General features: G+C 45.1%; 1 protein-coding gene across 1 annotated transcript in view; it reads left to right on the top strand.

Annotated features, from left to right (window-relative positions):
- The window catches only part of LOC120046553 (calcium/calmodulin-dependent protein kinase type II subunit gamma-like), a 136,142-nt gene that overhangs the window by 105,407 nt on the left and 5,539 nt on the right, over positions 1–25,196 (top strand). Inside the window, exons 14-19 of the mRNA XM_038991896.1 lie at positions 29–112; positions 2,134–2,178; positions 2,778–2,832; positions 4,930–5,028; positions 18,365–18,440; positions 22,204–22,298. Coding sequence (XP_038847824.1) covers positions 29–112; positions 2,134–2,178; positions 2,778–2,832; positions 4,930–5,028; positions 18,365–18,440; positions 22,204–22,298 — 454 coding nt within the window. The remainder of the gene's footprint in view (positions 1–28; positions 113–2,133; positions 2,179–2,777; positions 2,833–4,929; positions 5,029–18,364; positions 18,441–22,203; positions 22,299–25,196) is intronic.

The following is a 25,196-nucleotide window of genomic DNA, read 5'->3' as shown; positions in this document are numbered from 1 at the left end:
TGTGTTGTTGTTTTTTTTGTTGTCCCAGCCGCAGACAAACAACAATAAAAACAGTGTAGTGAGCAGTACCAGCAGCACCAAAGACAGCAGCATATCATCTTCAGCACCAATGGTATCTCATCTATACTTGGTTTCTCTCATTGTTGCATTACTCACCCTGTTCCATTGGATTAGTCCCAACGTTTCTGTTGAGTTCTTGCTTTTTGCCATCCGTTTGTCTCATCCCCTCTTCATTGACTCTCTCTATTTTTTTCCCACCCTTTCTTCCACCCTCTCCTCTTCACCTCCATTTTGAGAAAAGTGTGATGTTAACAGTGGTTTTGATGATTTTAAACTGAACAACTGGTTTGTGCCTGTGACCCTCTCTCACTAGGCTCCTGTTTTACCCAGACTTACTCTCTTGTCATGCACAGACATGCATGACAATGCTCAACAAGATATACACAAATAATGGTATTTTGCACATTTTAAATGTTTAAAGTAATATATTCACAATGCCACAATTGAATATTCCTAGCGGTCCCTCTGGCGTTTGTATTTCTCCCCCCTTGATAAAGCTGATGATTTGACATACTACACAGTTACAGTAGCTGAATTGGGGGTCATATGAAAAACAATTTATGTGATACCAATTTCAAAACAATTCAAAAGCTCATTAAAACAATGGGTGAAACAGGATCCAGCAATGTCAGGAAACAGAGATAGCCCAATTGTATGGAAGATGCAGTCCCTCTATGTAAGTGTATCTCCTTGTGAAGGGCAAAAAGACAACAGGCGCCATGTCAAAGAAACACATCTCATCTGAAGTAATATTGAATCTCCCTTTCCAGTGATCTCAATGGTATAGTCCTGTCTATGGTCCTTGGCCCTGTTAACAGAACGTATAGCTACAGGGGAAGCGAAGAGCTGTGGTGAAAAGCCTAGAAGCATGTATAGTGGTGTCTATCAGAAAGACTGCTGAGCTGCAGTGACCTGAGAGAGACATGAAACCTGTATGAGGGACAGAATCCTAACCTGGGTGTTTGGCAATGCAACAATGTACTGTAGCGTTGTGGAATGTCAGTCAAGAGAATCCCTTTTCTATGAAAGGCAAATCACAGGACCACCTCCATCAAACTGATGGGATCAGTATCTTACTCTTCTCCATTAGGGGTACCGGTAAGCGACTGTATGTGGTTGGATTACTTGGCTGTGGTCAGTGTTAAAGGATGGTTTGTCTCTCTGGGTCAGCGCTCAGTTGATCTGACAGTGGTTCCAAGGCAGTGCTGCCTATCCTATATCAGTCTCCTAGCTTTTTCTAATCAGCTACAATACATCAACTTACTGAAGGGCAGAATGTCAGACCCTGTGGTAGCATTTAAACGGATAGTGCAATATTTTGGCAAATTAAGACTTTGTTTCTCCTAACCCAGAAACGGATTAACTCATGGATACCATTTGTATGTCTCTGTGTGGCTTAATTGCCAAAATGTTGCACTATCCCTTTAAGCTAATGGCTAATGTTATCCGAAGGACTGCATCTTCATGTGTGTAGGTGGTTTTGTTGAGGTGGAGTCCGTAGACCAGTGTCCTGTGGGAGGGTCCATGTTTGTGCTACTGTTTGTAGGTGTGGGTGGGACAGTGCCTTGGGGGTGTCTGTGTCGCAGTATTTTAAGCTGCTAGGCGCTTTTGCGATGAGTGTTGCCATGGTTACCGGCTACAACAGCAGGGTCAAGGTTGGGATGAGGGAGGTGGTGGGGGGGGGGGGGGGGGGGGGTGATGGGTGGACTGCTGATCCCATCTCACAGCCAAACCCCATCATCCTCATTTCAGACTCTCTGTGTGTTTTTTCTCCTCTGTTGCTTTACGTCTTAGAGGACATCCTCTAAGTCTGATAGCTCCAATGATAAGTGACATTAGTCCATAGCTCCTTCCTCTAGTGGAATGGAGTAGCGTGGCTCTTTGTAGTGCCTTCTAATTGTCAAACCCCCATCCTGTCTCATTGCCCCCCCGTGACAGTGCCCATCTGCTGGCTTTGTGCTTGGCTATGTGTGTGTGTTTACATGCATCGGGCGTGTGGACTGTGTGTATCCCACATGCTCTGGGCCTTCCCTGGTGGTCCCTGCATGTTAAACTTTCTCCTGCTTCCCCTAGGAACCACAGACCACTGTTGTGCACAACCCAGCTGACGGCACCAAGGTAAGCCGCTACTGTACCTCTTTAATCCAATAGAGTCGCTGTCTAACGCAGTTAATGCTAATGCTAATGCTAAAATACCTTACAGTGGTTAGAACTCTACTAAGGTACCTTAGAGTGGCTAGAGCTCTACTAAGATACCTTAGAGCGATGCTAACACCATGTACACTTAAACACTCCACATCTACTGACAGTCACGCTAACTTAGTCTCACTAACCCTCAAAACACTCACAAGCCACACCTGCTGCGAGAGTCCCTCACTCGCCCAAACCACACTGGCTCAGCCACCAGAAAGCCACATACACAGTACACGCAGCCTTTAACACACACCGTTTGTACCCCACATCATCAAAAGGCTGTGTTTGGTGTGGATCCTCGTGCGCTTGCCCTCCTGTCTGCCTGGCTGGTTTGTGCAGGGTTTGTGTTCCTCTGAGGGAGCGTCCGTCTGACCTTCCGTCTGTCCGTACACCTGGGGAAGGCCTCACCCAAGTCAGCTCTCACCACACAGACTAACGCTGTTTCCTGCTGCTATATCTCTTTCTCTCATTTACTCCTTCTCTCTGTCCTCCATGTTTCTGTCCATCACTCTTCTCCGCTACAGGGCTCCACAGAGAGCTGTAACACCACAGAAGAGGAGGATGTGAAAAGTAGAAAAGGTACACGTCAAACTTTCACTTACTCTGCATGTTTTCTCACTTCTTGTATCTATATATCTGTCTGCGCAGGTGTTTGTCAGAAAGACAGAGCTAGAATGCAAGATAGGACCGTTTATTAGGTACACCCATCTAGTACCGGGTCGGACTCCCCTTTGCCTCCATGACGGCCTGAATTCTCTGGGGAATGGAAACATTGCTCAATTGGTATCAAGGGACCTAACGTGTGCCAGAGAAAAATTCCCCACGCCATTAACCATCGCCACCATTCTCGGTAAACCCTAGACACTGTCGTGCGTAAAAAAGCCCAGGAGGCCGCCTGGCCGTTTCTGAGATACTGGAACCGGCATCGACGATCATACCACGCTCAAAGTCTTTTAGGTCACCCGTTTTGCCCATTCTAACGTTCAGTAGAACAGCAACTGAATGCCAAGATGCCTGTCTGCCTGCTTTATATAGCAAGCCACGGCCACGTGACTCACTGTCTGTAGGAGCGAACCATTTTTGTGAACGGGGTGAAAAAACTGCCCACTGAGTGTAGATTATACATATGTTTTAAAAAGCCATAGTTATATGAGAAATGAGGTTACAAAATGATCATTCATGTGCTCCCTTGTTGTCGATCCTTCTCCTTCATTTCTTTAGAAAGAGAATAGATCACGATCAAGGCCAGAGAAGCCTATGATGGCCTGAGTTAACTGTCAGGCTGGTGTCTGGGCCTGTGAACATCTGGGAGATGTAGACTGTAGCTGAGTATATATGTCTGGAGAGGGAATGATGAAGCACTGACATATCGGAGAACAGCTTTTGCTCTGGTCTTTATCGGCATCTACAGCTGCTGCGGAGAAGTCAAAGGAGTAGTTTAATAGTTTGAAGGCTTGTATTCCTATGGAGTGAAAAGCAAATGTCTTGCTGAGAATGAAAAACTTGCACAGTAGTCTGTGCTTTGTAGCCTGTGAGAGACAGAGCTGAATACTGAGTGGTCTAGCTGTGGACGTAGACTATGCTTTGTCTGAACAAACTAATAGACTAGCACATGAAGGCCTTATATGTCTTGGTTTTCCCCTCAAATCCCTAGTCTTTAGATAGTCTCCCCATTCTTGGTCTCACAGCTCCCCAGGGCTTAAAGAGTTGGCACTCCACCACTTAAACATGTGTGTGTGTGTGTGTGTTTCTCGTCAAAACTGCGTTGTTTAAAGTGGGGGGGGGGCAAGCGGAGCGCGAGCGACATGGCTTCATCTGGGAAACAAGCCTGTCCACTCAGTGCAGCGTGGACGGGGCCTCACAGCGCAGCTCACCCAGGGAAAACCTGGCTTTTACCATGGCACTCTCGTGTCATGTTGTCAGGGAAACATAGCAACACTCTCTAAAAGCGGCAGGCTCTCTGGCACTGACGTTACAGTGCCGACGAGCGAAAAAGGCCCCACATTCTAAGAGAGGGTGAACATTTTTCCCAACACAGAGGCCTCTTCAGGCCTTAAACACACAGATAGACGCACAAAAGCACATAGACATGGGAACCGATGGAATCGTCAACCTCATACAGTGTATTTCCAGAGACCTAGTTTATAGTATGTTGTAGTAGAGAAAAGAGAAGCATTGAAAGAAGGTTGGAGGGACAGATTGGAACCCTCGTCTCCTCCACAGTGGAGCTATATGACAGTGTGGGTCTCTGTGGCAATCAGCACCGATGTAGTCTCACAAAGAGGGCTTTGACTGGGACGTGGATACTGGCCAAGTGGCTCTACAGTACGCACTCTCCTCCGTCAATTAGAGGACATCGGCATAACTGGAATGCAAAATAGGGACAAAACTAGATATTGAAAATGTAACAGTGTGTATTGTATTTTGATTGTGAGGTGTATAGTGTGGTCTCACTCCCCTGTTTCTCTGGCTAGTTGTGATGGGTTGGGATTATATTGTGTCTCGCCCAACTGTGTGTGTCTCTCTGTGTACGTTGGTGGTGGGATATATAATGTGTGGTGTTAGTGTATGGTCGGGTTGGGGGTGTAGTGTTTTGTCTTGGCAAAATAGTAGTGTGTACAGAACTGTGTCTGATCCTCCTCTCTCTCTGGCGTGTGTGTGTTGCGGTGGGGGCAGTGTCTGCGTGCGGGTCTAGCGCGGACAGCGCAATGGTCAGCCAGTGCAGTGCCAGTGAGGAACAGAGCCAGCCCCAGCCCCCTCACTGCCCACCCACCTGTAAGTCAGCAGCAGTATCACCCCTCACCTCTCCACTCTGACCTTGGTGTCCTTTCCCCCCTTTGAACTCATTTATATTGTCCCCCTAAGACTGTCCCCATAGTATTGTCGCCCTAGGGCTGTCTGTCTCCATAATACTGTACCATTTAAGATTCCCCATAAAGCTGTGCAATTTCAGATGGCCCCCATAATAGTGTTCCTCCAAGACTCTTCCTGTATTACTATTCTGTATTACTGTTAGGGGCTGGATTCAATCCGTAGCGCTGAAGTTCCACGTTGTAGCCCAATTGACATTTAAAGGTGTTGGATTCTAGCTTGAAATATACTTATTCATTTTACCATACTAGAACTTATTGATTACTTTACATGTATAATGATTGTATATGTTGGGGTCAATGGAGGGTGGATAAGAACTAGGTCTATGGAAAGTTACTGAGTGGGTAAGGGAGTGCAGAAAGTTTACATTCTGTCAAAACATGTTATTGTTAAATCTCATGGCTCCTAAAGAGGGAGGCAAAGGGCAACAGTCTGGTTTCAGTCACTGATAAGGTAGGACAGTAATGGATTAGGGAGGAGCGAGGAATTTGGGCCCGAGGTCAGGTCTGATGACGTGAGAAGGAACAGTCCTATCCCACGCACATATATTTCCATGCCCACGAATGTTCTAGCAGGAGGCGGGGCCATGATTACACCAGTAAGAGGAACCAATTAAGTTCCTGACTAGCAACAGAGATGTATTGGCTATCTAGATGTGCAAGGAGTTGACTCCTCCTAGTAGGAGGGTATAAATATATGTGCTTGTGTAAACATGTCTTTGTCTTTGCAGCTGCAATGTTCCCGCGTTAGCGGAGACTGCATTCACGGTAAACGCTGCACATGTCGGCTCAATCGGAAATTACCTTTAAATTTCAAGCGTGCTAGAGAGCTAAACTTTGGCGATACAGATTTAACCCAGCCCTGTCTCGAAGGGGACTATATTGTACAACGTCCCCCTCACTATCTTCAATGGAGTTATATCAGCTGAAGAATCTTCTGTTTGTGCATATTCCTTTCACTTGTCCACACACTCAAAAAGGAACTAATTATCACAATCACTTATCATTTTGATAAAAGTATTCCAGACAAATGCATACTAAGGGGCGGCAGGTAGCCTAGTGGTTAGAGCGTTGGGCCAGTAACGAAAAGGTTGCAAGATCAAATACCCGAGCTGACAAGGTGAAAATATGTCTTTCTGCCCCAGAACAAGGCAGTTAACCCGCTGTGGTTGTAAATAAGAATTTGTTCTTAACTGACTTGCCTAGTTAAATAAAGATTTAAAAAAAGACAATATAAATTTGGCACAGTCATTAGCCAATGGCCGTGTCTGAAATCTGGCTTGCCTACTATTTACTTAAACTGCATACTGTATACTAATCGTACTACATGCTATTTAGGATGTACTGTTTAGTACAAATGAATGTAGTAAGCAACAAATATCAGCATGCTAGGCTCATCCAATTTAGAATGCGTCATCTAATTCCATTTGTACATTTTGGTACAGCGCATCCCCTCAGCTTATTATCAGCTGTTATCAATCACGTCGGTCTCGAAAGACGATTCTCTTCCTCAATTATGTGCAGCGAATTGAACTAAATAAAAATCCGAAGTGAGTATGACATTCTGTCATTTAAAGATGTCCTCCAGTGATTTTGGAACTTTTCCAGTTGCAAAGCGATATAGGAAATGTTTTGAGCTAAATAGTGTTTTTTTTAAACAACCGCAAACTTCAAGGAGTAGGAGATTCAAGGAGTTGGTCTGATGGGAAGTCGTGATGTCATCAGCCTCCATCCTTGCCTGAGGAACAATAGAGGAACATTAGAGAACAAAAGAGGAAAGGCTCATCCCCCTGTGATATGTCATGACTCCCCTTGACCACCTATTGAGATGTTCCTTTTGTTAAGTAAATCAGGTGTTAAATTAAGGTGAAAGGAGGCTGGAGTGCCACTTTAAAGCATACAAAATGTTCACATACTTTAAAACGTAATTCTTTTGCATAATCAAAAAGCCTAATATTTAGAACACAGGTACGGGTATTTGGACATGACCAGTGACTTAGGGATCCAAAAAATGTAGGCGTATTTGACCATTAAAAGTGTCCAGATTGCTGCTCAGTGACAGGTGTTACTGAGTGTCGGTGAATCCCTTGCCCCTTCCAACTCGCTAGGAGGGCCCTCCATTGTCATGTGTTGCTGATGAAACTTCCGAGGGTGACTTCCAGAGAATGGTGAGGGGATCAATAAACTCATATATTTTGGGACACACTCCTGACTTGAATGATGCAATTCATATTCCACTTTTAAATAAACATCAGTGACTAGATCAATAAAAAGTGGTCAGATGAAGCAGATGCTAAGCTACAGGACTGTTTTGCTAGCACAGACTGGAAAATGTTCCGGGATTCCTCCAATGGCATTGAGGAGTACACCACATCTGTCATTGGCTTCATCAATAAGTGCATTGATGATGTCATCCCTACAGTGACCATACGTACATACCCAAACCAGAAGCCATGGATTACAGGCAGCATCCGCACTGAGCTAAAGGCTAGAGCTGCCGCTTTCGAGGAGCGGGACTCTAACCCGGAAGCTTATAAGAAATTCCACTATGCCCTCCGACGAACCATCAAACAGGCAAAGCGTCAATACAGGACTAGAGTCGTACTACACCGGCTCTGATGCTCGTCGGACGTGGCAGGGCCTGCAAACCATTACAGACTACAAAGGGAAGCACAGCCGAGAGCTGCCCAGTGATACGAGCCTACCGGACGAGCTAAACTACTTCTATGGTCGCTTCGAGGCAAATAACACTGAAACATGCATGAGAGCACCAGCTGTACCGGAAGACTGTGTGATCACGCTCTCCACAGCCGATGTAAGAACTTTAGACAGGTCAACATTCACAAGGCCGCAGGGCCAGATGGATTACCAGGACGTGTACTGCGAGCATGCGCTGACCAACTAGCAAGTGTCTCATTTTCAACCTCTCCTTATCCGAGTCTGTAATACCAACATGTTTTAAGCAGACCACCATAGTGCCTGTGCCCAAGAACACTAAGGTAACCTGCCTAAATGACTACCGACACAGTAGCACTCACGTCTGTAGCCATGAAGTGCTTTGAAAGGCTGGTCATGGCTCACATCAACACCATCATCCCAGAAACCCTAGACCCACTCCAATTTGCATACCACCCCAACAGATCCACAGATGACGCAGTCTCTATTGCACTCTATACTGCCCTTTCCCACCTGGACAAAAGGAACACCTATGTGAGAATGCTATTCATTGACTACAGCTCAGCGTTCAACACCATAGTGCCCTCAAAGCTCATCAATAAGCTAAAGACTCTGGGACTAAGCACCTCACTCTGCAACTGGATCCTGGACTTCCTGATGGGCCGACACCCCCAGGTGGTAAGGGTAGGTAACAACACATCATCCACGCTGATCCTCAACACAGGGGCCCCTCAGGGGTGCGTGCTCAGCCCCCTCCTGTACTCCCTGTTCACTCATGACTGCACGGCCAGGCAAGACTCCAACACCATCATTCAATTTGCTGATGACAGTCTATAGGGAGGAGGTCAGAGACCTGGCCATGTGGTGCCAGGACAACAACCACTCCCTCAACGTGATCAAGACAAGGGAGATGATTGTGGACTACAGGAAAAGAGGACCGAGCACGCCCCCATTCTCATCGATGGGGCTGCAGTGGAGCAGGTTGAGAGCTTCAAGTTCCTTGGTATCCACATTACCAACAAACAAGCATAATCCAAGCACACCATGACAGTCGCGAAGCAGGCACAACAAAACCTATTCCCCCTCAGGAGACTGAAAAGATTTGGCATGGGTCCTCAGATCCTCAAAAGGTTCTACAGCTGCACCAGAGAGCATCCTGACTGATTGCATCACTGCCTGGTATGGAAACTGCTCGGCCTCCGACCGCAAGGCACTACAAAGGGTAGTGCGTACGGCCCAGTACATCACTGGGGCCAAGCTTCCTTCCATCCAAGACCTCTATACCAGGCGGTGTCAGAGGAAGGCCCTAAAAATTGTCAAAGACTCCAGCCACCCTAGTCATAGACTGTTTTCTCTGCTACCACATGGCAAGCGGTACCGGAGCGCCAAGTCTAGGTCCAAGATGATTCTAAACAGCTTCTACCCCCAAGCCATAAGACTCCTGAACATCTAGTCAAATGGCTACCCAGACCATTTGCATTGCCACCCCCCCCACCACTGCCACTCTCTGTTGAAATCTATGCATAGTCAATTTAAATAACTCTACCTACATGTACGTACTACCTCAACTAACCGGTGCCCCCACACATTGACTCTGTATCGGGACCCCCCTATATATATTGTTCTTTTTTACTGCTGCTCTTTAATTACTTGTTACTTTTATCTCTTATTCTTATCCGTATTTTTTGAAACTGCACTGTTGGTTAGGGGCTTGTAAGTAAGCATTTCACTGTAAGGTCTACACCTGTTGTATTCGGCGCATGTGACTAATAAAATTTGATTTGATTTGATATAATAAAAAATCCTCCCTGTCGTTTTACAAGATTTAACCCTCAGTAACAGTTAATTTGGGAGGTATTTCATCTGTTAAGTCTTGAAATCAGACAAATGCACGTGTCGTCTAATTAGGCATGCATCTCCATTATTTTGAATGAAACTCCAAACATATCGCAGTGAATGGGATATCATTTAGCTCTGAAACCTGCAGCCTTGCTGGCTCGGTTGATGTGGTTATCTGATCGTCTAATTAGCTCCTACACCCTCCATACTTTTCACTACCTCAGCTTTGGGACACTTGTGGTGCAGGCACTCATGAATGTCATTTTAAAACGTCTCTCCTCCTTATTTCTCTGTCGGCTCATCAGACTGATGCTACTCAGCTGTCCTACACTACATATGTAAAAATATGTGGACACCCCTTCAAATGAATGGATTCGGCTATTTCAGCCACACCCGTTGCTGACAGTTGTGGGATGCCACCTTTCCAACAAGTCAGTTTGGGAAATGACAGTCCTGCTAGAGCTGCCCCGGGTCAACTGTAAGTGCTGTTATTGTGAAGTGAAAATGTCTAGGAGCAAACGTCAGCTGTGAAGTGGTAGGCTGAACAAGCTCACAGAATGGGACCACCAACTGCTGAAGCACGTAGAGCATAAAAATCATCTGTCCTCGGTTTCAACACTCACTACCGAGTTCAAAACTGCCTCTGGAAGCAACATCAGCACAATAACTGTTCGTCAGGAGCTTCATGAAATGGGTTTCCATGGCTGAGCAGCCGCGCACAATCCTAAGATCACCATGCGCAATGCCAAGCGTCAGCTGGAGTGGTGTAATGCTCGCCGCCATTGGCCGAATCTGGGTTTGGCGGATGCCACGAGAACGCTACCTGCCCCAATGCATACTGGCAACTTAAAGTTTGGTGGAGGAGGAATAATGGTCTGGGGCTGTTTTTCATGGTTTGGGCTAGGCCCCTTCGTTCCAAAGAAGGGAAATCTTAACGCTACAGCATACAATGATATTCTAGATGATTCTGTGCTTCCAACTTTGTGGCAACCGTTTGGGGAAGGCCCTTTCCTGTTTCAGCATGACATTGCCCCCGTGCATAAAGCGAGGTCCATACTGAAATGGTTTGTCGAGATCGGTGTGGAAGAACTTGACTGGCCTGCACAGAGCCCTGACCTCAACCCCATCGAACACCTTTGGGATGAATTGGAACGCCGGCTGTGAGCCAGACCTATTGCCCAACATCAGTGCCCCACCTCACTAATGCTCTTGGCTGAATGGAAGCAAGTCTCCACAGCAATGTTCCAACATCTAGTGGAAGCTTTCCCAGAAGAGTGCAGGCGGTTACAGCAGCAAATTGGGGGTTAATGCCCATGATTTCGGAATGAGATGTTCGACGACCAGGTGTCCACATACTTTTGGTCATGTAGTATATCTATCACCCAGCCTGTCCCTCTCAGACCTTGCCAAAAGCATGTCCTGTATCCGTTTTACTATGACAATAACGTTACCATGCTGTGTATAGACACTCTGTTTTGCACAGACATGTGTTCACTGTTGAAGTGCAAAACTGGACAAAACGGGACCCAGTGTCCTACATGTAGCTTCTGCCTCTCTCTCCATTCTTCTCCCTATATTTCCTCTTCCTCTCTTTCTCTTCCCGTCCACCAAGAGAACAAATTGTGCTGACCTGAGTCTCACTGCCCTTTCAATGTATTAATCCCTCCCCATGGCCCGAACACAGACACCCAGCCTGACAGCTGAGCAGACCATAGACAGACAGCAAGCTAGGCTATACAAAGGTTGAATCTCAATAGTCCAAACAGGCTTTCTTTCCTTTCGCTCACTTGCACTATTTGATGGGACTGGACAGCTGACAGCAGCAAATCCATCATCAGGTCTCTGCCAACTTGCTTTCACCTATCCGATCTTGTCAAATCGGTGCTGAATCTGACGAAGTAGATAAGCTGAAGAGAGAAAGCCATTGTAGACTTTTGAGATCAATTGAGATTCACCCCCAAACTCTGGTCCGCTTCAGTCCCCTGCTCACTAACAGCAACCCCCTGTCCCGGAGGTGTCTCTGTCTGTCTGTACTCTCTTACTTCCCCATTCAGGGGGTATCCTCTGTGGTGGCCTGTAACTGGGTTTAGTGCTTGACTGCTACCCCCTGCTGGCTGTAAGGCCACAGTGTCTTCTCCATCTCCTGCTGTGGTGCTGTGTTCACTGGTGTCCCCTCTGTCCGTCTGTGTGACTGTCAGTTCACTGTCTGTGTCCATTGGTATATCTAAGTTGTTATTAGTGTGTGTATGTTCATCTAAGTTTGGCTTCTATGTAGCATTCCCTTTATATAACTCTGTTGCTTGTGGGCATTGTGTGCCTTTCAGAGCATTGTGAAGTTATACTGTGAAGTTATACACACTATGTAACAACTGCCGTTTGAGTGGCACAGTGTTCCAGTTTGGGAAAAACGGGTCTTGTGGTCCTATCAGGTGTGTTTGACATTTTGGTTTCTGATTTATTCGCTTACATGGTTGCCATTTTGTTGCTGTTGTCCTGTTCTCTTCCAGCCGCCAAACTGCATGACGATGCCAAGCACACTTTTTGCTAATTAGAACTGTTCGGGTCATAGCTCCTGTCTTAACTAAGAGCAAGCTCTGCCTGCGCCACCCTCCATGGCCCCAGGGGGCAGCAACACGCAGCTGAGTAAGTTAGACAGCCCTGAGGCAGCTACACTACGCAGAAGAGTTAGTGACACGCACTGGCTTTCACTGCTAACCCTGCCTCACAGTTAGTCAGCTGACTCAGCTATATTTATGTGAGAGTAGCATATAGGCTACGGTACAATACCAATAAAGCCACGCATGAGCTGCTTTTTGCCAGTTCATCATTCCTGTGGGAATATGAACTGAACAAACGGAGGTGTGCTCGCAGCTTGTATATTGTGAGCGGACCAAGTAATTGGGCGTCACTCTAAAGCGGGAAGGTGGAACAAACGAGTCAGGAGTAGGTTTTCTTGATTGAACAAAGTTCTATATTGAGGGCATTTGGACAACACAAACACTCCAACAGAATCAATGAAACTCTCCAAAGGAAAAAAACATATATCTTCTTCTCCAGAGCAAAACAGGAACACAATACGATTGTCTTTAAATTACCACAAAAAGTCACGACATTGTCACCGTCTTAATGGTTCTTCCTAGATAGCTCCTCTGTCTCGGTGGCCATCTTCCAGAGATAGTCTCCCTTCTTGCTGGTTCCATACTCTCTCTTATAGGGGAAGGAGAATATCTCATTAGTAGTGTCAGCTGTGCTTAATTGCCTCTGGTTCACTTGTCTCCCATGCCTTGTTGGGCTACCATCCGTGAGCCCAGCCTGCCCTCTGGTGGTCCTTCCACATACCTTCCCCCTCAGGACCGAACCGGAGGGTCGGGCGCCAGACGCACCATCTTGGTCGCGTCGGGACAGCGCGTCTGCATTCCCGTTCCTCGATCCGGCCCTGTGGATGACATGGAAAGAGAACGGTTGTAAAGACAAAAACCATCTGGCTATTCTGTTGTTATTGTTTCTCTTACCAGCCATCCACGTGAGGGGCGCATGGTCCGTAACTAAAGCAAACCTCCGACCCAGTAGGTAGTACCGGAGATAATCGAGGGCCCACTTAATGGCTAAGGCCTCTTTCTCTACGGTAGCATACCTCTGTTCCCGATCGCTGAGCTTCCTACTTATGAAGAGAATCTGCTTCTCTGCTTCGCCTTTACCCTGAGCTAGTACGGCCCCGAGCCCTGTATCCGAGGCGTCGACCTGCACAATGAACTCTTGTGAGAAGTCCGGAGCCTGTAGGACGGGATCAGAACACAGGCCATCTTTTAGCGATTGAAAGGCCTCTTCCGTCTCGTCTTTCCACTCTACCTGGTTTGGCAAGTTTTTCTTGATGAGGTTTGTGAGGGGATTGGCAATGGTTGCATATCCCGGGATAAAACGGCGATAATATCCCGTTATCCCTAAGAAGGCCCGAACGTCCCGCTTGGTCCGGGGTCGCGGCCAGTCCCGAATTGCCCTGGTCTTCTCTGCCTGTGGGCGTATTTTCCCATTCCCCACGGTGTACCCCAGGTATTCCGCTTCGGACACACCCAGGCAGCATTTATTTGGATTGGCCATCAACCCTGTGGCTTCCAAACTCACGAGCACCGCCCGTAATCGCAGGAGGTGACTATCCCAGTCCTCGCTGTGGATAACCACATCGTCTATGTACGCCGCTGCATACTCTTGATGGGGCCGTAGAATGGCATCCATGAGGCGTTGGAAAGTTGCAGCGGCACCATGCAGTCCGAAGGGCATCCTCACATACTGGAAAAGCCCCTCTGGTGTGGCGAAGGCAGTCTTTGGGCGATCCTCCGGAGCCACCGGCACTTGCCAATATCCCTTCGTCAAATCCAGGGTGGTGATGAACTTGGCCTTTCCTAAGCGCTCCAAGAGTTCATCCACGCGGGGCATGGGATACGCATCGAATGTAGAGATGGCATTCACGGCCCTAAAATCGTTGCAGAGTCTCATACTACCATCGGATTTGGGGACCAGGACTATGGGACTGGACCACTCACTCGTCGATGGCTCGATCACACCCATCCTCAACATCTCCCTTACCTCGTTCTTAGCGATGACTCGGCGAGCCTCAGGAATCCTGTAAGGGCGGATATGCACCTTCTTGCCGGGTTCAGTGTGGATATGGTGGAACAGGACATCTGTTTGTCCTGGGAATGGAGAGAATATTCGACCGAAGTTCATAATCAGCTTGTCTAGCTGTCTTGACTGCTCCGGCAGGAGAGTTTGACCACGGCGCACCGGTGGTAGAGCCTCCTCTTTTCCTTTTCCCTCCAGGGCCATCAAAGCCACCTCCTCCTCTCTTCCATGGTACGGCTTTAACAGGTTTATGTGATAGAGTTGGACCTTCTTCCTTCTATCAGGTTGCTTGATGAGGTAATTGACCGGTGAGACCCTTTTCATTACCTCGTAGGGTCCCCTCCACTGTGCCAGCAAGCGATGTTCGGCACGAGCACCATCACTTTCTCTCCCACGGTGAACTCACGGGGGGTCGCGGACTTATCATAGGCCCGGCCTTGGGTCCTTTGTGCCTTCTCCATATGCTCCTTGACTATGGGCCACACTGCTGACAGGCGGTCTCTCATCAGGGTAATATGTTCTATTGTGGATCGAAAGGGGCATGGTTGGGTCTCCCAGGTCTCCTTGGCTAAGTCGAGGATCCCTCGACAGGGTCTGCCATAGAGCAATTCAAATGGAGAGAATCCAGTGGATGCTTGGGGTACTTCTCGCAGGGCAAACATTAAGTGTGGGAGAAGCATGTCCCAGTTTTTCCCGTCTCGGGACACCACTCTTCTCAACATGCTTTTAATCGTTTTGTTCAAGCGTTCACACAACCCGTCTGTTTGAGGGTGGAATATGCTTGTACGTATCTGTTGAACCTGATACAACCGACACAAGTCCTTCATCAACCGCGACATGAATGGGGTTCCCTGATCAGTTAAGATCGTCTTGGGGAGGCCCACCCGAGAGAACATCATGAATAATTCCTTGGCAATTCCCTTTGACGACATGTTACGCAGGGGTATGGCCTCCGGGAACTTGGTAGCGTAATCTATGACCACTAGGATGTACTCGTGTCCTCTGGCGGATTTTGGGAGGGGTCCTACGAGGTCCATAGCTATGCGTTCAAAGGGAGTCTCTATGATGGGGAGAGGAATCAAAGGGTTACGCAGGTGTGGCCGTGGAGCTGTACGTTGACATTGATCACACGTCCTACAATACCTGGCCACATCCCGGGTGACCCGGGGCCAATAGAATCTCTGCATGATTCTGTCAATAGTCTTGTCTCGTGCCAGGTGTCCTCCTAGGACGTGGGAATGGGCTAACTGTAGAACTGTATCCCTGTATGGTCTAGGCACCATTAGTAATTCCTGGTTTCCCCCCCTTCGTCGTACGACCCAGTATAAGAGACCCCGCCTGATTGCATAGTAAGGAAGAGGGGGCTCACCTGATCCGTCGACGTTCCTCCCGTCGATCACCTTCACCTTCCTCATGGCCTCCCTTAGGTCTGGGTCTCTATGCTGCAAGGTGCCGAACTGTCCCTTTAATTCCTGGGGCAGATCAACCTCGGTAGAGGGATGTGGAGGATGTTCCCCATCCCCCTCAGGGGTGACCGATGAGAACCCCTTCCAGGTTCCCTCCTCGGATGGAGCTTCAAATATATCCCTTAGCATCTGGTTGCTCCTTCCTTCCTGTGTAGTGTATAACCCTTCACAGGTGTCTTCATCGGTGGTTTCCTGGAATATCTGTCGTAAACGTTGGGTTGCTATTTCTTCCTCTGCTGCAGAGGACGAGGACGTAGCTACGTCTCCTTGTAGGACTACTACCTCGGGCTTGGATTTTCTCTTCTTTCCTGTCCCCCTTCTTTCCACGCATAACGTCATCTGCCGAAGCTTCTTATATAGGGGACAGTCTCTCCCGATCAATAATGGTACCTTCAGCTGGGGCACTTTCCCTGCCCTGACTGTACACCTTCCTTTTGGAGTGAGAATCGGCAGATTCACAGTGGGGTAATAGTGGGTGTCTCCATGGATACAGGATACGGCTACTTTGTCTGGTAGCAGTGTTGCGGAGGTCACCAGCCGCTCCTCTACTAACGTAACCATACTTCCCGAGTCGAGAATGGCTACCACATCTTGTCCTTCGACTCGAACTGGAATCTCTGGGGCTGGAGCTATTTCTGCTAACCAACAGTGTTGATCCTGCCCCCTCAAATCGAGATGTGTGGGGGTGGGCAGTGATGACTCTGTGACCATGGGCTCGTCCTTGCTAGGACATTGTGGGGCATAATGGTTGGGAGACTGACATTTATAACACCGACCCTGCTGTGTGGGGGATGACTTCTCCCACCTCCGGAGGGGGTTTGGACGTTTCGGTGGCGGAGGACGCGCCGGGGTGAGTCGGGGTACGGGATTGGAAGAATCCTTCCGTTCCTCCTTGTCACTTTTTAACAACTCCCCTGTAGACCGATATGTTTCCACCGCCTGTGCTATGTCGTCGGCTGACAACGGGTTGGCTTGCCCCACAACCCTTTTTAAGTCACTGGGTAATTCCCTCAATATCTTGTCCACTACAAGAGTCTCTATCACCTGTCCTACTCCCTTTTCAGGTTCTAGCCACTGTTTCGTCAGTCGTATTAATGCAAAAATCTGGGAACGGACGGGTTTGTCAGCTGTGTAGGTCCATTGATGGAACTTTACGGCCCTATCTCTGGCAGTCAGCTGGTACCGGGATAGGATCTCGGTTTTTAGTCGCCCATAGTCTGCAGCTTCGCGGGCATCCAGGTCAAAATAGGCTTCCTGAGCCACCCCGGTCAAAAGAGGGGTTAATGCACTCGCCCATTCTGTGGGCGGCCACTCTTCCAAGGTGGCCGTCCTTTCGAAGGTCATGAGGAAGGCCTCAATATCATCCTCCTTGGAGAGACGAGGTAAGATGGCGTGAGCAGCCGCTCTTGGCTTAACTCTAGGTTCTTCTCGCCGGCTCAGCTGTTGTTGCAGGAGTTCTATGGTTGTATGCTGTGCCGTGATCAATTGTTGTAGTAGGGCGTTATCCATCGTACTTGAATGGTTCCTCCTGGTCTACTGGAAGAATCTTGAATTACTCACTTATCCTTGTGTCACTCGTCCACCTAATGCCCACATTCTCCACCAATGTGAGCGGACCAAGTAATTGGGCGTCACTCTAAAGCGGGAAGGTGGAACAAACGAGTCAGGAGTAGGTTTTCTTGATTGAACAAAGTTCTATATTGAGGGCATTTGGACAACACAAACACTCCAACAGAATCAATGAAACTCTCCAAAGGAAAAAAACATATCTTCTTCTCCAGAGCAAAACAGGAACACAATACGATTGTCTTTAAATTACCACAAAAAGTCACGACATTGTCACCGTCTTAATGGTTCTTCCTAGATAGCTCCTCTGTCTCGGTGGCCATCTTCCAGAGATAGTCTCCCTTCTTGCTGGTTCCATACTCTCTCTTATAGGGGAAGGAGAATATCTCATTAGTAGTGTCAGCTGTGCTTAATTGCCTCTGGTTCACTTGTCTCCCATGCCTTGTTGGGCTACCATCCGTGAGCCCAGCCTGCCCTCTGGTGGTCCTTCCACAATATATAAGCCGTGTTGTGTGCTGATGTGTGCCGCGTGGGGTTTCTCGACCTCACTGGCAGGTTGTCTGGCGTAGTGGGCTATCTGTGACTGCCACTTCTCATGTGTGTCACGCTCCCAGATGACATTTCAGTCAGCCCAGCTGGGTTGTGTGTCACTTGTCTGTGTGGTTGAGGATTGAGGATTAGGGAACTGAAACTGTTCAACAACTCAAACCTTGCCAGGTGCTTTGGGTAGGGCGGACTATTGGAAGGGAAAGAGAGCTGGACTGCAGCTAAGTTGGGGCCTGTTAAGGTAGTTTTCATGGAATTGGTGGTCCCCTAAAGTCACCAGTAGTGCTGCTGTAAACTGTGTTCTTGTACAACCAAATAACAATAGGCATCGATGACATGCAATGTCTCTGCACTCAGTACCATACAGGAAAGGGCTAGTGCAACTTAAGGAAGCATGGTGAGGGAGGGGGTTTGCATGCTGGCCTTTAAGTATTTGTGACCGGAGCACTCCGAGGGTTTCTAATCGCGTCTGGCCATCTCTTTCTCTCCTGCCATTCTTCTTTCTCTCTGTCGTTCTCTGGATTTCAGCTCGCAAACAAGAGATCATCAAGATTACCGAGCAGCTGATTGAGGCCATCAACAACGGAGACTTTGAGGCTTACACGTGAGTTTGTGTGATTGTGTGCATACATTTAATTAGCTCCTAGTTTTTGACAAATGAATAACCCCTAGCCCTGCTGATTTCCCTCTAAATTACTAGAGTAGTATGTGGAATGTGAGAGGTTGGGAGGTGCTGATGATACGGTACCTTCAGGAAGTATTCACACCCCTTGACTTATTCCACATGTTGTTGTGTTACAGCCTGAATTCAGAATGGATTTAATAGATTTTGTTTCTCTCACCCATCTACGCACATTTCCCCCATGATGACAGTGAAAAAATGGTTTTAAAAACATTAGCAAATGTATTGAAAATTAAATACATTTACGTAAGTATTCACACCCCCGAGTCTATCAATACGTTAGAATCACCTTTGTCAGCGATTACGGCTGTGAGTCTTTCTGGGTAAGAGCTTTGCACACCTGGATTGTACAATATTTGCACATGATTCTTTTAAAAATTCTTCAAGCTCTGTCAAGTTGGTGGTTGATCATTGCTAGACAGCCATTTTCAAGTCTTGCCATAGAGTTTCAAGCCGGTTTAAGTCAAAACTGTAACTCGGCCACTCAGGAACATTCAAAGTTATCTTGGTAAGCAACTCCAGTATATATTTGGCCTTGTGTTTTAGGTTAATGTCCTGCTGAAAGGCGAATTTGTCTCCCAGTGTCTGCTGGAAAGCAGACTGACCCAGGTTTTCCTCTAGGATTTTGCCTGTGCTTAGATCTATTCCATTTATTTTTGATCCCAAAAAACTCCCCAGTCCTTGCCCATGTCAAGCATACTCATAACATGATGCAGCCACCACCATTATTGAAAATATGAAGAGTGGTACTCATTGATGTGTTGTGTTGAATTTTCCCAAAACATAACACTTTGTATTCAGGACATTAAGTTAATTTCTTTGCCACATTTTTTGCACTTTTACTTTAGTGCCTTATTGCAAACAGGATGTATGTTCACTCTGTCAGTTAGGTTAGTATTGTGGAGTAAGTACAATATTATTTATCCATCCTCAATTTCTCCTATCACAGCCATTAAACACTGTAACTGTTTTAGTCACCATTGGCATGTGTGGTTTCCTTCCTCTCCGGCAACTGAGTTAGGAAGGATGCCTGTATTTTTGTAGTGACTGGGTGTATTGATACACCATCCAAAATGTAATTAATAAACTTCAGCATGCTCAAAGGGATATTCAATGTCTGCTTTATTTAGAATTTTTAACCCATCTACCAATAGGTGCCCTTCTTTGTGAGGCATTGGAAAACCTCCCTGTTCTTTGCGGTTTAATCAGTGTTTGAAATTCACTGCTCGACTGAGGGACCTTACAGATAATTTTATGTGTGGGGTACAGAGATGAAGTAGTCATTCAAAAATCACTATTATTGCACACAGAGTGAGTCCATGCAACGTATTGTGTGATTTGTGAAGCACATTTTTTATTCGTGAACTTGTTTCCGCTTGCCTTAACAAAGGAGTTAATTACTTATTGACTCAAGCTTTTTCTTTTTTTTTTATTAATTTGTAAACATTTCTAAAAACATAATTCCACATTGACATTATGGGGCATTGTGTGTAGGCCAGTGACACAAAATCTGTAACACATCAAAATGTAACAACAAAATGTGGAAAAGTCAAGGTGTGTCAATACTGTAAAGGCACTATATGAATGAATGAAAATGTTGTTTTCGTGTCAAATCGCCAGTTGGCAACCCATCCCTTATTGGGTTAATTGACACATTAACAAACATTACAATAATTCACTATGGTAATGAAATGATCATTCGTCTTCCGGCATTCTCTGCATTGAGCAAATACAATACATAATAGTCAACAAGGTTATCCAAACAATTACTACATCCCTAGAGCAGTACAATAATATAGATACATATATACATACACACTGCATATATACAGTTGAAGTCGGAAGTTTACATACACTTAGGTTGGAGTCATTAAAACTAGTTTTTCAACCACTCCACAAATGTCTTGTCAACAAACTGTAGTTGTGAATGAAACAAGTAATTTTTCCAACAATTGTTTACAGACATTATTTCACTTATAATTCACTGTATCACAATTCCAGTGGGTCAGAAGTTTACATACACTAAGTTGACTGTGCCTTTTAACAGCTTGGAAAATTCCAGAAAATGATGTCATGGCTTTAGAAGCTTCTGATAGGCTAATTGACATAATTTGAGTCAATCGTAGTTGTACCTGTGGATGTATTTCAAGGCCTACCTTCAAACTCAGTGCCTCTTTGCTTGACATCATGAGAAAATCAAAAGAAATCAGCCAAGACCTCAGAAAAAAAGTTGTAGACTTCCACAAGTCTGGTTCATCCTTGGGAGCAATTTCCAAATGCCTGAAAGGTACCACGTTCATCTGTACAAATAATAGTACGCAAGTATAAACACCATGGGACCACACAGCCGTCATACCGCTCAGGAAGGAGACGCATTCTGTCTCCTAGAGATGAACGTACTTTGGTGCGAAAAGTGCAAATCAATCCCAGAACAACAGCAAAGGACCTTGTGAAGATGCTGGAGGAAACAGGTACAAAAGTATCTATATCTTCAGTAAAAGGATTCCTATATCAACAAAATCTGAAAGGCCGCTCATAAAGGAAGAAGCCACTGCTCCAAAACTGCCATAAATAAGCCAGACTACGGTTTGCAGCTGCACATGGGGACAAAGATCGTACTTTTTGGAGAAATGTCCTCTGGTCTGATGAAACAAAAATAGAACTGTTTAACCATAATGACAATCGTTATGTTTGGAGGAAAAAGGGGGAGGCTTGCAAGCCGAAGAACACCATCCCAACCGTGAACCACGGGGGGTGCTGTGGGGGTGCTTTGCTGCAGGAGGGCCTGGTGCACTTCACAAAATAGATGGCTTCATGAGGAAGAAAAATTATATGGATATATTGAAGCAACATCTCAAGACATCAATTAAGAAGTTAAAGCTTGATCGCAAATGGGTCTTCCAAATGAACAATGACCCCAAGCATACTTCCAAAGTTGTGGCAAAATGGCTTAAGGACAACAAAGTCAAGGTATTGGAGTGGCCATCACAAAGCCCTGACCTCAATCCTATAGAAAATGTGTGGGCAGTTCTGAAAAAGCGTGTGCGAGCAAGGAGGCCTACAAACCTGACTCAGTTACACCAGCTCTGTCAGGAGGAATGGGCCAAAATTCACCCAACTTATTGTGGGAAGCTTGTGGAAGGCTACCCGAAACGTTTGACTCCAGTTAAACAATTTAAAGGCAATGCTACCAAATTCTAATTGAGTGTATGTAAACTTCTGACACACTGGGAATGTGATGAAAGAAATTAAAGCTGAAATAAATAATTCTCTCTACTATTATTCTGACATTTCACATTCTTAAAATAAAGTGGTGATCCTAAAACAGGGAATTTTTACTAGGATTAAATGTCAGGAATTGTGAAAAACTGAGTTTAAATGTATTTGGCTTAGGTGTATGTAAACTTCCGACGTCAACTGTACACATACATACATACATACATACATACATACATACATACATACATACATACATACATACATACATACATACTATAAACAGACAAATAAATACAGAAAAAAAGAAAGAAACAGAAGTCATTGAACCCAGTCTGACACAAAGAGAAGATTCATATGGTAGACAAGCCTACACACAATCTATATACACACACCATTAACCACATAGAAGATAAATATGTGTGCTATTTAATTATATGTTTAACTGTATGTCTGATTTCCCTTCCAGGAGAATCTGTGACCCCGGGCTCACCTCGTTTGAACCCGAGGCTTTGGGAAACCTGGTGGAGGGCATGGACTTCCACAAATTCTACTTTGAGAACTGTAAGCATCTCTTATCAACAGGGAACTAAACATTGTAGTGTCATTCCACAAATAGTGCCTTTTGGGGAGTGTCCTTTGGTAAAAAAAATAAAAAAAACTTTTCATTTTAACATTCTGTCATAAAGAGCACATGTTCAACTTCATAACAAACATATATCCCCGTCTCTTACTACAAAAGTGAACATTAAATGAATAGCCCACTGGGCAAAAATGTGTTAAATCAACGTTGCTTCAACGTAAATTGGCAACATATTGTGATGTGGAATCTATGTGTAAAATACAGTGGATTTGCAAAAAGTCATCAACTGTTGTTTTGAGGGTGAAATTTCAACCACAGGTTTATGTCATCATGGTAACCAATTTTCAACATAGACAAACCTTGTATAAAATATGTTGCATTTGTACCTTTTGAAACAACTTCTTCAACCTTATCTCCACTATCAGAAAAAAACAATAGGCTGGGCAGCACCTCCTACTGGAGAATTGATCTATCTACAGCAGGGGTATCAAACTCATTCCATTGAGGTCCTAGTGTCTGCGGGTTTTTGGTTTCAATTAAGACCTAGACAACCAGGTGAGGGGAGTTCTTTACGGATTAGTGACCTTAATTCATCAATCAAGTACATGGGAAGAGTGAAAACCCGCAGATACTCTACCCTCCGTGGAATGAGTTTGAAACATGTGATCTACAGCTACCCCTTTGGTGTCCTATCCAGCGTTTTAACCAAGCCCAACCCTGCTTAGCTTTGACTATTACCAATATGCTATCGTGAGAATGACTGTTGAGAGGTCTCCACTTAAAAAAAAAAAATAGATTCACGATTACTGTTGAAGTTATTCCAAAGGCTAGGTTTAACAGAGCAACTAGTTCATAATATGTTGGATTCACGTCGCTATTTCAACCAAAAATTGAAGTTAAAGTATAGGACTAAATCAAATCAAACTTTATTTAAAGTGAGTTTAAAGTTTGATCTGATTTGATTTAGTCGTATTTATTTAACTTGGGGCGGCATTTATTTAACTTAGTGGTTAGAGCGTTGGACTAGTAACCGAAAGGTTGCAAGTTCATATCCCCGAGCTGACAAGGTAAAAATCTGTCATTCTGCCCCTGAACAGGCAGTTAACCCACTGTTCCTAGGCCGTCATTGAAAATAAGTATTTGTTCTTAACTGACTTGCCTAGTTAAATAAAGGTAAAAAAAATAACTTGGTTGAGATGGAGACATGAATCCAACATACAGTATTAATTTGTAGACAAACTGAAATTAAAGCCAGACTAAGTCCGTGGCACAGATCGCACTATCCAGGGAGAAGACAATCTCCTTCAAATGTGGATATTTTGTTGCGTTGACAACCAAGCACAATTCAATATAACATTCGCAATACAGTAACTTGTCGACCAGTTAATAGATTATATGTTGGATTCATGTCTCCAACTCAACCAAAAATAAAAGTTAAAGAATAAGATTATACCAGTGGCTCAGATGGAACTATCCAAATATCCTTTAAATGTTGATATTTGGTTGCTTTGTAAAGTTAAGACAATCTTACAAACTATTGTAACAGTAGTTATTCAACCTTAAAGGGTAGGTAGCATAAACGTAACCACATGTAACATATGGATTTGCATTAGTGTGCGCATCAAAAGTCCCAATGCCAAGTTACACCTCACTCTTCTATTTTTGGAGTTATTACATAAAACCGATCAGAATCCGTGTCGGAAAATGTTTTTCCGGGGTGTGATATAATATGGAGGACCCGGCAAGCCAGCGTATTCCACATCATGTACACTCCAAAGGAAATAACTTCAAATGTATAAATCGTTTGCACTCATGACTACTGGTTTCAATTGAATTTTCAGCAAACTTACAAGCAAATAATTTATGAATGTATTGTTACAAATCAACTTGGAAGGTTGCTAACCAACTACTCTGCTAACATTAGCCCTACCAGCCTGCTAACTTTAAGTTAGCACTGAATAAGTCAGCGAGTTGCTATCAACAACTAGCTTACAGCTACATTAAAGTAAAACAATGTTTTGGAAATACATAATGCCATCTAACCAGTTGTCAAAGAACGTTAGCTAAATGCAGTTATTTTAGCCAGCAAGATAGCCAGCCAGCGTTAGCTATTTAGCCAACTAGCTATTAGCCGTGACAGCCTAGCTAACCACCACAGTTATGGTCGGCAAGCTAGAGCCTAACTACTGGAGACCAGCTAGCTAGAACATAACTAACACAACACAACTAAAACATAACCTAAGATTAAAAGAAAAGAGAGAGCAGATTTACAGATTGATGGTTAGGGCCCATCCGATGGTAAAACTTATAAAATTGTTCAGCTTGAGCTAGCTACCGAGCTAGCATACGAACTCGGTAGAACAGAGTAGATCCTCCATATGACGTTGAGAAATAGTGCATTGTGGATAGTTTAGAAGTTATCCGGAAATAAGTTAATAAATATGTAATAACCCAAAACATAACTATGTTTGTACTTATAGGTAACCAGATCATGACTACAACTAAGTTACTAAGTCTTTGACCACACTGTGTTGTTACATTGGTGAGTAAAAACTCATGCTTCCTACCCTTTAAAATGAGTAACACATCCAGGGCCACATTTTGAGATTACTGTCTCTATAAATGTCTTCCTATGTAACAATAGAAAGCGTGCATGTTCAAGATAGCATGCAAAGGCTGCAGGTCTGCTTTAATAATCTGTGCAGAATCTCGAATGACATTGATCACTTGCGCCACTATTTTTTTATGTAATCTCAACTGTAATCCAGGTCATTTGATTGTGCTATTAGATGAAGCACAGTGATAACAGATTAAGTTGTTGTATAAATAAACAAAATATCTGACATTGTATTCCTATTTGAACTTTGTTGTGCTTTTAG

This window comes from Salvelinus namaycush, chromosome 4 (genome assembly GCF_016432855.1).
Source record: "Salvelinus namaycush isolate Seneca chromosome 4, SaNama_1.0, whole genome shotgun sequence".
Taxonomy (NCBI): domain Eukaryota; kingdom Metazoa; phylum Chordata; class Actinopteri; order Salmoniformes; family Salmonidae; genus Salvelinus; species Salvelinus namaycush.
Note: the sequence above shows the minus strand (reverse complement) of the source record. Positions and strands in the feature narration are given on the sequence as shown.